This window comes from Mastacembelus armatus, chromosome 1 (genome assembly GCF_900324485.2).
Source record: "Mastacembelus armatus chromosome 1, fMasArm1.2, whole genome shotgun sequence".
NCBI classification, from domain to species: domain Eukaryota; kingdom Metazoa; phylum Chordata; class Actinopteri; order Synbranchiformes; family Mastacembelidae; genus Mastacembelus; species Mastacembelus armatus.
Window position 1 is genome coordinate 4,228,776 of NC_046633.1, and position 15,333 is coordinate 4,244,108.

At 40.7% G+C, this 15,333-nt stretch overlaps 2 protein-coding genes across 3 annotated transcripts; both read left to right on the forward strand.

The window, feature by feature from the left end:
* Nucleotides 1–421: 421 nt before the first annotated feature.
* Nucleotides 422–5,594, forward strand: LOC113127862 (actin-related protein 2/3 complex subunit 1B-B-like). 2 transcript variants are annotated; one of them, XM_026302735.2, is made up of 10 exons: nucleotides 422–604; nucleotides 1,220–1,293; nucleotides 2,061–2,165; nucleotides 2,312–2,534; nucleotides 2,638–2,745; nucleotides 3,034–3,273; nucleotides 3,383–3,458; nucleotides 4,232–4,431; nucleotides 4,926–5,016; nucleotides 5,162–5,594. In XM_026302735.2, exons 2-10 carry the CDS (start codon nucleotides 1,230–1,232, stop codon nucleotides 5,198–5,200), a joined length of 1,146 nt encoding a protein of 381 aa, XP_026158520.1. In that variant the 5' UTR covers nucleotides 422–604; nucleotides 1,220–1,229; the 3' UTR covers nucleotides 5,201–5,594. The 2 variants fall into 2 exon arrangements, with proteins under 2 accessions (XP_026158520.1, XP_026158519.1); XM_026302734.2 differs by having other exon boundaries at nucleotides 423–604; nucleotides 1,179–1,293.
* A 788-nt stretch (nucleotides 5,595–6,382) lies between these two features.
* On the forward strand, nucleotides 6,383–11,599 carry LOC113127873 (monocyte to macrophage differentiation factor 2-like). The gene is made up of 7 exons (XM_026302746.1): nucleotides 6,383–6,590; nucleotides 9,529–9,610; nucleotides 9,846–10,006; nucleotides 10,203–10,277; nucleotides 10,369–10,470; nucleotides 11,125–11,194; nucleotides 11,286–11,599. Exons 1-7 carry the CDS (start codon nucleotides 6,577–6,579, stop codon nucleotides 11,487–11,489), a joined length of 708 nt encoding a protein of 235 aa, XP_026158531.1. The 5' UTR covers nucleotides 6,383–6,576; the 3' UTR covers nucleotides 11,490–11,599.
* The last annotated feature ends 3,734 nt before the right edge of the window (nucleotides 11,600–15,333 follow it).

The window sequence follows — 15,333 nt, forward strand, 5'->3', positions numbered from 1 at the left end:
CACGTTCTTCTCCTGATGCTACCATTCCCTCCCCCTTTTTTTGCAGTTTCCTTTTCTTCCCTCCCTGTTTCCTTGTTGCTCCTTAAGCAGAACTGACCATATGTCCCTCCCTCTTCTTTTCCATGTCTTTTATGCTAAGGTTTTTTCTTTTTTTGCCTCCCCCTCAGTTTCTACTGCCCTCTTTGTTTTTTGCATTGTATTGTGCTGTTGCTCCTCCCTGTCATTAAAACTCAAGCAAAACTGCTTTTTCCCCCTTTGTTCCTTTTTAAAAAAGGAAAGGTTTGATCTTGTTCTGTCATGTTTTAAGCATGTTAGACCCATGTTTTTCCATCCTAAGCATACGTCAGCTTTAACTTCCTGAATGTCTCCCCTTCTGAGCTTCACTGTACCCTCCTCCACTTCCCCCCTGACCTCCACTCCCTCTCTTCAGCTCAGCTCCTCTCTTCCTGAGCTCACTCTGTCGTTGGCGTTCGCGTTGACTGGCCAGAGTCCGCGAGCTGAACACCCTCTCCTTTATTTGATCTGCCACCTTCCTCTGCCTCCCTCTTCTTTCTCTATCCATCTCTGCAGCTATTCACCCATTCATCTCTGTCCTGCCCTCAGGGTAAGTAGCCTAGAAAATATTTAACAGTTGGCTGGATATGTTTAGACATGTCATACTCACATACCCACAAGCACACACTTGCTAAGTGTAAGTGCATTTTGAAGAAAAAAAGCAGAAGTTGTGCAACAGGCAGCCCTGTGGCTCACATGTTGACTCTGAGCACAGAAATGTGGATTTATGTGAAACTTGTTTTGTGATTTGTCTGTAAAGGAGCTAAATGTGATGGAGATGTTTGAATAATTTCCTGGGTGTGTATTCTTAACTGTGAGGACTAAAGTTGGTTTAGGGAGTTGTGCTGTCATTGACCTGAATCATTCCTCTCATGCCTCTGAAAGTCTCTGAAATTCTGGCTTTCATTAACACAACCCGAATGAGATAAGTATAATGTGTTTTTCTGTGCAGTGTCAGCTGATGGTGGGTTTCACCTCAATAGTCTGGATTAACTCATAGAGTCTGATAAAAACGTTTGTAAACCTCATTATAGTTTAGATGTTTTCTTTCTCTTCTCGCTTCTTCCTAATAACAAGAATATTTCAACTTCTGTTTTCCTACACTTGACTGTTATCTCCACCAGCCACTACTTCCTCACCCCACTTCCTGGTCTGTTTCTAACAGCTGATTGGCCATGGCATACCACAGCTTCCTGCTGGAACCAATTAGCTGCCATGCCTGGAACAAAGATAGGACCCGTGAGTACTCTCTTTTGACTGGTCATTTGAAGCTTGTATTTCGGTTAAACACGGTTTTAATCAAAGACATTGTGGATAACATTGCTTTGGCTAATGTCTGTGCCAAAGAAGTAGTGTAATAAAAAGACACTTGTCATTGGTTCCCAGTTGGGTGAAGGCATTTCCTGTTTCCTGTAACAGTGCGGATGGTGCATTTCTGCGAGGCCCTTTTGCTCCACTAGCTGCAGGAAAGCAAAGCCATATTTGGCTGTTTTGATCAGCACTTTGGTTTCTGGGCAAAGCGGATATATCAGGCGGCGGCCGAGTCATAGGCTCATACAGTTGTAGTTTTCGTCAAAACTGAGCACTTTAGTTTGCTCATCTTTCAGAAAGAGCACCCCCCTCCAAAAAAAAAAAAAAAAGAAAAAAAAAAGAGCGCACTGAGCACCCACACTGCTGCTCTCTGACAAACAGCTTCTGACTCATATGCTGACTAAAACTTGTAGAGGGTTTGCTACAGTATTATGGGAAGGAAGATAGCAGTTCTCAGACATCGTCTATTTAAAGATGCCATGTGTCTGAATGCTGCCTGCAGGAAAATACAAACTGTATTTCTCTATTTTGTTCTGTTCTCATGCACGTCAGCTGCTCAGTGCTACGCTCCACTGATCATCTACTCGTAAACGTCTCCTGTACTTTGTCCTCACGCTGATGAATTTTCTGTTTTTATGTTTCATTGATTTTCTCAATGGATGCACGGTGAACTGAAATGTGTTTTTGTGCTCCAGAGATCGCTCTCTGTCCCAACAACCATGATGTTCACATCTACAAGAAAGATGGGACCAAATGGACTAAAATTCATGAGCTGAAAGAACACAATGGGCAGGTGACAGGTGAGACACAATCAAACATGAAGGGTGATTTAGAAGTTTTTGTATGTGCATCTCCCACCAACTAGAAAAATAACAGTTTGAGTAAACAGACAAATTAGTTTTATGCACTGTCATAAAAGGTCAATAAGAGTGTTTCTCTCCTGCAGGTATTGACTGGGCTCCAGACAGTAACCGTATAGTTACTTGCGGAGCGGACCGTAATGCCTACGTGTGGACCCTGAAAGAGGGTGTGTGGAAGCCGACCCTGGTCATCCTCAGGATCAACCGTGCTGCTCGCTGCGTGAAGTGGTCACCAAGAGAGAACAAGTTTGCTGTTGGCAGCGGCTCTCGCCTCATTTCCATCTGCTACTTTGAGCAGGAAAATGACTGGTGAGGTTTAAGGGGATAGCTTCCTGTCACTGGTTTACATGAAGGGTTGCATTTGATTATTATGAACCACAGTTTGGGTGATGTGCTGTGTTGTTCTCTACAGGTGGGTGTGTAAGCACATCAAGAAACCAATTCGCTCCACCATCCTCAGTCTGGACTGGCATCCCAATAATGTCCTTCTGGCTGCTGGATCCTGTGACTTCAAGTGCAGGTATCAGTGATTTCCAAGTGGTACTCTGATAACTTCATTTATTACAACTACTCTCTGTACTCTCTGGATAGTGTGGCCCTTGTTGTCTTAATGAAGAATCCCTCCACATGCATCCTCCAAAGCACAATGAAACAATAACACTAAAACAACAATCAACACACACAATGCAAAATAAGTATGTGTATGCATGCAATAAACTTTTCTGCTCTTAACAACAAGCTGATATTTGATGTTAGTAAAAATCAGTAACTCTTTTGCCTCTATCTCTCCTTACATCCCAACCTGCAGAGTGTTTTCAGCCTACATTAAAGAGGTGGAGGAAAAGCCTGGCCCCACCCCCTGGGGCAGCAAGATGCCGTTCGGGGAAGTGTTGTTTGAATCTGGAGGGTCCGGAGCTGCAGCTCAGACTTCAGGGGGAGGTGGTGGTGGTTGGGTGCACAGTGTGTGTTTTTCACACTCTGGCAACCGCCTGGCCTGGACCTCCCATGATTCGACTGTGTCTGTTGCAGAGGGAGGCAAGACCAGCACGTAAGAGAGGGCGCCGCAGCGTGTGTGTGTGTGTGTGTGTGTGTGTGTGTGTGTGTGTGTGTGTGTGTGTCGTTGGCATGCACTCTGACCTCTGCTATAACTTCCACAGGGTGAGCAGTTTGAGCTCTGAGACACTTCCCTTGCTCTGTGTCACCTTCATAACTGAGAACAGCTTAGTAGCAGCTGTGAGTATCCAATCCAACATTTATGCTGCTGTTTACACCTTCAGTCGGTTCTGTTTATTTGAGGTGTCTAACTCACTGATTAGGGTGCTACCTAATGCTGACCAATCAACTGAAAAAAAGAACAAAATGTTTAAAAAAAACAACATAGAACAACAACTTATACTTACACACATATCTGGTCTTTGATTTATAAAAAAAAAAACACTAGTAAAGTGGAGAACAAGGGCAGTTGGGCAGAGGCATTCATTTTTTATTTCACTCAGCAGTTACCATGCTCAGTTAACAACAGTTAGTTTCAGAAAATTACTATTCAAAGGAAGGCTTTGTGTTTTGCAGAACAGTGGCCACTGTGGATACAAGTGGCAGTTACAGATTAATGGCAAATTGAATCAGATGCTTTAAAGACCAATGGGGAACTCTTTAGCAGGTATATACCAGTACAGGATAATGGGGTTCTATCCAGAGACCTTTGTTGATGTAATCCCATCACCCTCGCTCCATTAGTTTCTGTATCTAATAAAGGCAAGAAAAACTACAACTTTAAGATAAATGCATTATCTTTAGGACATTTTCTGCTTATGATTCCACAGGCAGGAAAACTGATACAGCCAGTAAAATGTTCATCTGCTACATGCTATGTGTTGTTTTGTATAGAAGACTTCAGCATATAGTCAACATATAGTCTCAGCTTTAATTATACAGCAGCACTATCTGTATCTGTATATTTTCCAGCTCCACTTATTTGCTTCTTGTGTTTTTGTACGCTCTTCCAGGGACATGACTGTTACCCGGTGCTGTTTGTGTACGACAGTGCCAAGGGCAGCTTGACATTCGGTGGCAAGCTGGACGTTCCTAAGCAGGCGGCCCAGAAGGGCATCAGTGCCAGGGAACGGTTCCAGAACCTGGACCGTCGAGCCTCAGAGACCCAGGGTAACGACAACGAACTGAACACCCTTCACAAGAACAGCATAAGGTAAGAAGAGGTATCAATGAGTTTGAGTCTGGGCTTAAGTGGTGTATATGTCCAAGGATGGATGAGAGAAATTAAGGTTGTGCAGGAAATTGAATTTGGTGAGGTCTGCTGAGTGTTTTTCTCAAAGCCATTTCTGCTTCAGTCTTAATATTCAAATACCAAAGTCAAATATTTAAAGAATCTCAGACAGATATTTACAACACAAGTACTAATCCTGATGTGAGAATAAAAATGAAATCAAATAGTGTAGTATAAATGCAGCCAGTATCTGTACGTATCATTGCAATGGAATATAAATATAATTTCACTCTTGGTACAATAAGAAAGAAATCTAAATTTATATTTTAGGGACTTTGCAGTTTCACTTAGAGAGAAATATTCAGATGCTTAAAGCTCAGCCTGATCACAGATAAACATCTGTGTTAAATCATGCTGCTTTTTTACATCATCGTGTGTTTGCTCAGAGTTTGACTTGTCTCAAATTTACATTTCAGCCAAATCTCAGTGCTGGAAGGAGGAAGAAACCAGAGCACCAAGTTCTGCACCACCGGCATGGATGGAGGAATGGCCATCTGGGATGTCAAGGTAACACACACACACACAAACATTGTAAATATCACAATAGGTTGTTGTGGTCAGACATTGGCCTTATTTGTATGATATTTGTATGATATTGTGTTGACACAATGTTTGCACGGATATAAGATGGACACATACTTTTTTTTTCCAGACTCTGGAGTCTGCAATGAAGAACTTGAAGATAGTCTGAACTGCACTTTGCTGTTAACTGCCCAACGTATAGTAGCTTCTGGAGACATGAAGAAAACTGCTGCCTTATCATACAAAGCTTCTTGGCTATATTTTTAATCAGGTATTTTTTATATACAGATTGAGATGACCAGACTCTGGTCAAACAGTGTTTGTAATCTCTCTGAAGCTCTTTGCTGAGCCTGTTAACTCAGCACTGTGTACAGAGGCACTGAACACAGATCTGCCAACGGTACTTAATAAGTTAGATTAGTATAATCACAGAGAGCTCAGTCTGAGCTGAACGCTTAAAGCAGAAATTTTATGTTACTCACGATAAAAAGCTTTAATACTTGTTAAAAGCTTATGCTGGTCATAATATGCATTTAATAAATGATTGCAGTTCCAGTAGTAAACAATGTTCAGGTCATTACAGGTGTGTGTGTGCTACCTGAAGGTTTAGCCGGATGAATATCAAATGTGATATATATGTGCTATGTTAAATCTGTTATTGTGGAGAAATATTTTAGGAGGGTTTGACAATAACCTTCATCAGAGATAGTCAGACAATTAAATTCTAAAGCTCAAACTATTAAATTATTTAGTTAATTGACAAAAAAAATTAATTAACTTTATAATTATGTTAAATGTTTTTCAGGATTTCTCAGTTTTATATTACTGTAAATCCAACTAAATGCAACTTAATGAGATGATGTAATGTATAATAACATAGTTAAGCCTAATAGTATTTCTTCACTAAGATCATATACAGGTTTAATAAATAATGCAATGACAAAATGTTAAAACATCCTAAATATTTCATTGGCTTTTCGATGTCAAACATTTCGACTCAGTGTTTCCAGAGTCTTTGCATCAAGAGACTGATGCTCACTATTGAAAGTTGAATTCCTTCGTTTATTAGAGGCTTGACACACACAACATACACAACATCATCATCATCATCATCATCATCATCATCATCATCTCACGACCCAGACTCCAGCTCCACCTAGTGGTGGAAGCAGCAGCTGCACAGGCTCAAACCGGGGCAGTCATGAATCAATGAAAATGATGTGGCAGCCTTCAGTGATGAAAAACAATCATCCTCAGTGAGTCGTGATGAGGTGAACCGGCGGCTGGAGCTCAGCAAAGACCAAGGGGGAGAGAGAGAGAGAGAGAGAGAGCAGAACAACACAACCAAATCCTCACACACCATCCCCGACGCCCACACTTCCGGACGGGATACCGGGTCGGGATGCGTCCGTGTCCCTGCGCTGCTTGAGAAACGCGTTACAGTCCGAACCAAATCCCGTCGGTTGTTCGCTCAACGCTCAGAGGGGATTGAGGCTTTGGCCATACTGTCTGTCTGCTGTCAACTGTTGCTTATTTCCACTGTAAATGAATCTTGTAAGGTAGGTTCAAATGTTTTATCAGGCTGAGGAGACGATTTAGAATTAGACCTCGGTAATAAACAGAAATATTTCTCACACTGGTGCCTGATGCTGACGGTGAGGGTGCTGAGGAGGATGCTGGGGATGATGGGAGGGTTTAGGAATGATGTGGTTAGAAAATAATCATCATAATTAGTGATCTGATATTTATGCAGCGCAGTGTTTAAATGCTTGAGAAGCAGTTTTGAGAATAGCGGACACCTGCCACTTCCCTCCTCGTCGTCCTCATCCTCATCATCATCATCCTCATCATCTTACTGTCTCTGCTGACTCCTCTTTTTGTGTGTACTGTCTTTTCTGAGACACAACAGACCACACACACACATCTTCCTCCTCCACTTGCTGTTTATATGCACGGGCTTGCATGCAATCATCATGGTGCTTTTGTGGATGAGCTTTCACGGTGTAAATCTGCGCATTGTTCTCACAATTATTCTGTTTTTTCATTCATAAAATCATCAATGGTAGTTTTTTGGGACTCTAGACAGGCCACACATCATAAAGCGTTTTATAGACAAATAGTTTCTCCTGGTCAGCGAAGGATGAAGCTCACAGTCAAAGAGAGTGGGAGGTAGAACGGAGACAGTTAGTGATAAAAGTTAAACACAAGAATCAAAAGTTTAATGGATGTTTAAGAGAAAATGACAATTATTTTCTGCTTAAAACTCCTCTAATCTGAAGATCTTCTGTTTTCCTGCAGTTTATGTGGTTTAAAATGTTTTGGTCATATCAAACAAGACATTTAAAAATGTCACTGAGTATAGAAAAGTTGTGATGAGCATTTGTTGCTTTTTATTGACTAAATAATAATTGGAAAAAATAACTCAACCATGGAGTCACATTCTCTGCAATACAGACTACAGCTATTGGATATTTTCACAATTTCTTATTTGACAGCAAATCATTAAATGTCTTGTCTGAAAAGAAGCAAAATCATCCCAGAGTGGAAGGTGACATTTGCAAATTGCCCATTTTGTGCGAGCAACTGTTTAAAACCCAATATATATTTACTTTAATGAGGTAACAGAGAGAAAACCAGCTAATCCTTTTAATACTAACTTTAGTATGTGTTGTTGTGGTCTCCATGGTTCAATAAGGCAACTGAGAAGGTTTGTTCTGTCCATCCTGTGGTTGTGTGGGAAGCATCATCATGATGTTCCCACAGCTGAGCTCCTCTGTCCAGTCAGTGCTGCCTGGCCTCTGGCCTGGCAATTATCAGCCAGCTTGATAAAGTCATTAATGACCCTGTAAAGCCTGGTGGGCCTGGCACTGATACACACACACACCAAAGAGAGAGTCTGCGAGGTGGTTTGCAGCCAGTGCTGGATAAGGGGCGAGGAAGTCCTGTATTTGGGACAGGATGATGTGTTTCTGGGCTGGGTCAGTTAGTATTAATAGCTCTGAATGACTGTCACTAAAAACAGCTGCTTAAGGAACAGGAATACAATGGAGGAAAAAGAGAAAAGAAAGGATTCACCATGTTTGTTAAGCTCTCGGTGGCATAAATGTGGTTATGTGAGGAGGAATTTCTATCATTCCACACCTTTGTCTCCTTTATCTGCTGATCTGGGATCAATAGTGTCATATAAAGCTTTATAAAAAGACAAGAAGGCTTGAAGCAGCTGAAGTGTAGGAGGAAAACATCATGTTCCACTGTTTCACACACTTGGGTAACATGGAGATTTAACATGGCTTGATTCAAAGAAAATATTGCTCTGCTGAGACTTAAATTGCTGTTTAAGAGATGCTGTAGGAAGTGTGTGTATGTAAGCAGTCAACTGTGATTCCAGCTGCCGCCAGAATGTGTTTTCCCAAATGGGATGTCACATACATGTACCACTGTAGAGATATACAGTAAGGATAAATGATGCCATGGCCATTTTCAGGTTTTGAAAAGCAAATTAACTGTCTTTGCATCAAAACTGATATAAATTCATTTTTAATTTTTATGGTATGGCATTCCCTTTGTTGTAAGTGTGTGTGTGAGACAAGAAGACAGAGACATCACTAAATCTAGGTCTCTTATGAAATCTGGTTCTGCAAGATGCAGCATAAAAATTTGTCTGTGTGTGTGTGTTTGATGTCTTTGTCCATTTGCCTTCCTGTTTGTTAATTTAATCATGGAGAAGCATAGAGGAGACATGGCCCAGGACCAGGAGAGGGAGATGGCTAAGATGAGGAAAGAAAGATGAAAGAAATTAAGAGTTTTCTGATCTGGGATGGTGGAAAAGACAATCCCTCTTCGGCGGTTTCCATGACAACAGTGACATCACTGATGGGGGGCTACCTCCTGAGCTGTTCTGCGTTTGTTTGGGTTTCAGTGCAAAGTGCTCATGTTCAAAAGAGCATAACTGAGTTAATGTATTTATACATGTTTGTGTGTGTGTGGAGTATTTACAAAAGACATCATCAAGAAAAACCGCGGGTTCGCTTGAGCCGTGGTTATCCACTGTTGCCAGGCAACAGTGGCCATGGCAACAACTAGAAGCATAATCAGGCGTTGCTAAGCAGAAGGACTGGGTAGGATAATATTTCATGACTATTGAGAAAGAAATATTAAAAATGTTCAATATCGTTTTAGGACATTAAGAAGAAAAACAAATACTGCAGACATTATTGCAAATGCTGTTTTTAAGGCCAGAAATCAATAACCCTGTAAAAACCTTTTCAACTGCAAATTTGATCATTTTCAACTGCTAGTGAGACCAGACCTCTGTGGGTACATTACATGTTTTATTGTTGCATATGGCTTTCAGTGCTGCAGCTAAAGATTTTTCATTATAGATTCATTTTCAACTTTTTCATTTCGTTGATTAGTGGTAGATATGACTCTTTAAAGTTTCATGTCAGCGACACAGATCATAAAGATGGTGATTATATAAATTTGTGATCTTTCCAGGTTTATGAACAACCGTGTTCCTCCTAACAAGAGATACCAGCCCACAGAATATGAGCATGCTGCCAACTGTGCCACGCATGCGGTGAATACACACATACACACACACAGAAACACAGACCACAGAAAGTGCTCATTAAATTCACACAAAAAATAACATGATGAAAACAGAAAATCAACTCCGGCAGCATTAGGTAACAGAAAAATAAGACACCATCACCATTTTAACCACTCCAACATCATGTACAACACACAAGATATTTTTCTGCTGGTTTGTCTGTCTGTGTCTCATATTTCATTTATGTTTTGAACTCATTTAGCTATGGATAATCCCCAGCCTGCTGGGCAGCTCAGTGTTACATTTCCAGTCTGTGGACCAATGGGAACGTTTGTCAGCCTGGGTGTATGGAGCAGGGCTCAGCTCGCTCTTCATCATCTCCACCCTGTTCCACACTGTGGCCTGGAAGAAGAGCCACTTACGGTACACACAGACACACACACACAGACACACACACACATTTTAACACAGTATTTGGACTGTAATATTGCACAGGGTTGCAACATATCTTGTCTCTTCTTTTATTGGAGAGACTGAGCAGAATTTAACAAGGACACTATCTTTCCTTCTCTGCATGACATACATTTGTTTCATAAGGCTGTTTGGTTTCTCTCTTCAGGTCTGTGGAGCACTGTTTCCACATGTGTGACAGGATGGTGATCTATTTCTTTATTGCTGCCTCCTACGCCCCGTGGTAAATACCTTTGCTTGCTAAGTATCTGAGTGTGGGTCTATATTTGAAGGGTGTATATGTATTTGTAGTTATGTCTTTGGTGCTTTACCAGGCTGAACCTGAGGGAGCTGGGTCCTTGGGCGTGCCACATGCGCTGGTTGGTGTGGGTCATGGCCTCTTTTGGTACTGCCTATGTCTTCTTTTTTCATGAGAGGTACTTTTATCAGTATTGGACTGTATATGTATCAATCTCCCATGTGACAAAACAATCTCAGCTCAGAGGTCCACTAACCAGCTTCTTCTGAGCTTACATTCTGTAACTATGGTGTGCTGTGCTATGTGCTGGAAATGTAGAGACAACGTATAGGCAGTAAATAAGATTAACAAACTGTAAACGTCAGTCATTTATTAACAATCATTTATTATGAAGTGACAGAGGTTTATCACAGAAAATGAACAGAGTGGACCCCAAAACTGTAGACAATCTGTGACATTTGGTGTGAAATATCAGTGCACAAACATTTATAGATTTAACATTAACCACCAGTTGAAATGTACAATATTAGTGGTTAGGACTCTTCTACACAAAGCAGAGCATCTCTGAGGAGGAGGACACACCTCGGTATAACAGATGGTGCCAGCTGGCTGGCCTGTTGTGAAAAGGAGTCGGGACTGATCCCAAACCATTCAACACCCCACGATTTCTGCTGGTGCACACTAAAGACAAGACTAAATGTCCACATCTAGGTCACATGAGACAGTTTAAAGCTGGACAGAAAGCCAGTGAGTGGACATCTGAGCTCAGACTCTTCACACCTTCCAAGATCAACAGTGAATGTCCATGATCAACTGTTCCTCTCTGTGTCAGGTATAAGATTATGGAGTTGATCTGCTATACGGTGATGGGAGTTTTTCCTGCTCTCGTTATCCTCTCAATGGTGAGCACACTCTTTAAATCTCACTTGTAATTTGTGGTTTTGACATTACTCCATTGGAAATACAAATGATAAACTTTGTGCCTCTTCTCAGCCGGAGCAGTCGGGGCTGTGTGAGCTGCTGGTGGGTGGAGCCTGCTACTGTCTGGGGATGGTCTTCTTCAAAAGTGATGGCATCGTCCCATTCGCTCATGCCATTTGGCATCTTTTTGTAGCTATGGGAGCAGCCATACACTACTACGCCATCTGGAAGTACCTCTACGCCCAGCCAGCCAATCAGGTCCAGACCTCCAGATGACATTAGCGCTGACCCCACAGGGAGTAGCTCCTGTGTTTGAGTGACTTAAAAGAGATGATATGAGCTGTGTTCAAATTCAGCACTGTCTCATGTGAAAATAAGTTTGATGAATCTGCACCTCCTGTCCAAATGATAAAGTTCACAGAGACCAAAACTGATGATGTATTTGTTTAGTCCTTATCAACTCATAAAATCAAACTTTTCAGCATTTATCACCGAGACATTGCCCTCAAATGGCAGACATAAACATCAGTTTTTCATTTATGTTTTCCAGTGTCCTAGCTATAAATTTTTTTTTTCTAATTATCATCACACGCAGGCCAGATGCCAGTGCCCTGAATATCTGCTGCTATGCTGCATACAGCTGCAACATCTTCCACCAGCAGAAGGAAAGGGCAATTTTAATTTAGCGTGATGTGAAACCCAGGGCAAAAAAAATTCCCTGCTACTTGGAAGGTTTATTGCTCAGAGGACATAACAGTAACTGAAAGGCGATCAAGGTGAGCATATCAACTTTAATCAATCCAGGGCTTTTGTCTTTTGGATTATGGCAGCTGGACACTAAGAGGCCAGCATTTACAGAGATTTAGTGAGTAAATCAATTCTAGTGGAAATTACACTTTGTGTTTTTAGATCCTGGCCTTTTAGTGACTGATGTCAGAAACCTGAAACATATGATGTGGTTATGTGATATATTCCTGGCTTTATGAGTTGATGAGGACATTTTAATGCAACATTAAGCAACTGACTGTCATGCAGTAGACTTCAGGACACTGAGTCACAAAGCAGGCATCAGTTGTGTTTTCTGAACTCTGGCAAAGACCAAGGCTGCATGTGGAGAAGGCTTTGTGCTGAAACTGCCCTGTGAGCTCATTGTCATGAACATGGACTTCCAAGGAGGCACGTTCTGAATTAGGACACAGCTTTTTTTTTATCACCTCAGTTCATTTCAGTTTTATGTTACAGTATTTTGCAGAAATTTGGTTTCACTCCAATGATCAGGGGTTACATTACTCTTCCTAGAGAATTCTCTCTATGTGGTGCACGTCCAGATTCAGTGTTCAGAAGCTGAATTGAGGACATTGTCTTATAGTCAAGAAGAAGACAATGTTTACAATTAGCTGACTAGACTGTCATAATTATCCTTGGGACATGATTTGAAGTATCAAAGCATCATTTATTTTGGTTTGATTATATTTAAGAGATTGCAACATCACTAATTTACTATTGGAGTTCAGAGCTCTCAATAGTATTATTACTGTCATTTTCATTAGTTGTGCACTGTATGATTTAAGAGCAGTTCCTTCAGTCAGTGATTTACTGTGATTTCGATATCAAGCATGACTGTAGAATGATATTTTTATGTTCAACATACAAATATTCATGGTTTTGCTTTACACGTGTGCTTCCACCTTTACTAGGCTCTACACAGTAGATTATTGAGCACAGTTACTGAGTTCTAATGGTTTACTGTTGCTGATTAGGTGCAGTAAGTGAAGTTAGTGTCATCAGTACCATTTATACAGTATATGACACACAGTATATGTTGGCTTCACCTAGATTTGATCCTAATGCACTCTAGTGTTAGTTGAGCTTCATCCCTAATGAATGGGACACATTCGATAGAGTCTGTCAAAGCTACTTGGTTGAACCTCAGAGGGGAAAACCACTGTCAGAATTAGCACTGCCAGAAGACTGACCTACTGCCACAACTGATAGCACACTACTACCATGTACGTCTCACACTTGAAAGGAAACTGAAGCTATAGTATTGTTGAACAATCTGGCCCAATATTAAGGCATCTCAGGTGTGTGTATTCATGTGTGTGTGTGTGTATGCGTGTGTGTGTGTGTGTGTGTGTGTGTGTGTGTGTGTGTGTGTGTGTGTGTGTGTGTGTGTGTGTGTGTGTGTGTGTGTGTGTGTGTGTGTGTGTGTGTGTTTGTATGTGTCCTATACTATATGACACCCATAAATCCAAAGCCTCTAACCGGCTGAGTCTATGTTTACACGTGAACGCATGTACCTTGAATACATAACGCGTATATTTGAATATGGATGTACTCTTGGTGTTAGTGACTAGAGGCCCAAAAGGTCAAACTGTCCAGTATTTATAGGTGTATAACTGAATTTTCTAACGCCTTTGCTGCTTGCAACATAGTTGTCCTGCTGTTTGTCTCTCAGGATTTGGATAATTTAAGCTTAAAAGCATAAGAAGGAACATTCAAGGACCACTAAGCTGCTCTGGTTGTTTGGGCGCTGCCTACAATATTGAACATGATCGAATAGCTGCCATATTTAATGTTGACACCACTTCATACAACTTCACATCCTCCAAGTGGTTCTACAGTTCCAAAGGTTTTCTGCAGGTTTTAAATATGGGATAATATTTATAAAATAACCACACAGGAGAAAGTTTTAAGCAGCCATAAATGAACAAAGACCATTACAGAGGTATTGGCAACAGAACTAGAGAGAATTTTTTCATAAAGGGTTAAAGATTTGATGCAATATAGATTTGCATCAAAATACACTGTGATAAACTCTTATTTGATACATGTACCTCAATGTTTTTCTTTCAAATTGGTACCATAGTTCATAAGAAAATAAGAAAAGACTAAACTGACTATATCCCACAGGTCATTTAAAGAATTACTGGATCCACACACACTGGTGTGAAAAAGTGTTGGCCTCCTTCCTGATTTCTTATTGTTTTGCATGTTTGTCACACTTTAATGTTTCAGATCATCAAACAAATTTAAATATTAGTTAAAGATAACACAAGTAAACACATCATGCAGTTTTTAAATGAAGGTTTTTATTAATAAGGGAAAACAAAATCCAAAACTGCATGGCCCTGTGTGAAAAAGTGTTTGACAAACATGCAAAAAAATAAGAAATCAGCAAGGGGGCCAACACTTTTTCACACCACTGTATATCCAAACCTGTACTGTAGACACCATCTGACAGTGTCAAATTCAACAGGAACCATTTATTTTTCAGATTAATAAACTAATAAACAAACCACAATTAAAAATAGCCTGGAAGTAAAACAAATCCTTGTACCATTTTTGGTTGCGGTTAGGTTTTTCACACAGCAGGGAGCGTCATATCACAATAAATTGCCACAGCTGGGAGGGAATTACATTCTTCACACTGCCAATATCTCTGCTTGGACTTAAACTCTTCAGATGTATTCTCACATTTAAGAGTATCTTTTAGTATTTGAGCTCTTCAGCTTTCATTTGAGCTTGAGGGAGAACGCAAATGATTTCAGTACTTGCTGATTTGGAGTACTCGGAGGGTTATGTCTTTAGACTAACTCCACTCATGTTTGGCCACTCTGTATTTGAGGATTTGATGTGCGCCTGTCTTGTCTTAGTTATGTGTCTCATTCAGACATACAGCGCCCACTGCTCTGTGGTATTGCAAACTCTCCATGAAGCCTTCGTGGACCTTCTGTACATTGTTTATAGATGCTCTGTGATTGTGGAGCCGCTGACTCTATTCTCAGTGCTGCTGTTTTCTTTCTCATCCTAAATGACTGACTGGATTATGCCATATTCTCTCTCTCGCTTTCCCTGGTTTTCATATTGTTTATTGTGTCTGTGGTGCTTTTGTGCTGTGACAGGCCTGTGTGAGACCAACAATGCTTTTATCTTTTCTATTTCTCTTGTAATAAAACAGCTTTTCCATGCAGTATATTCCTGGATGTTTTACCTCTCTGGAAAAACAACTTTTAGCCTACAGAGGATTTTCAAAGTTCAATTGCATAACCTTTTACCAACATATACATTCAATATGTAGGCTACTGCTGACAATGTGATCCTCAGCTGTGTCTCAACT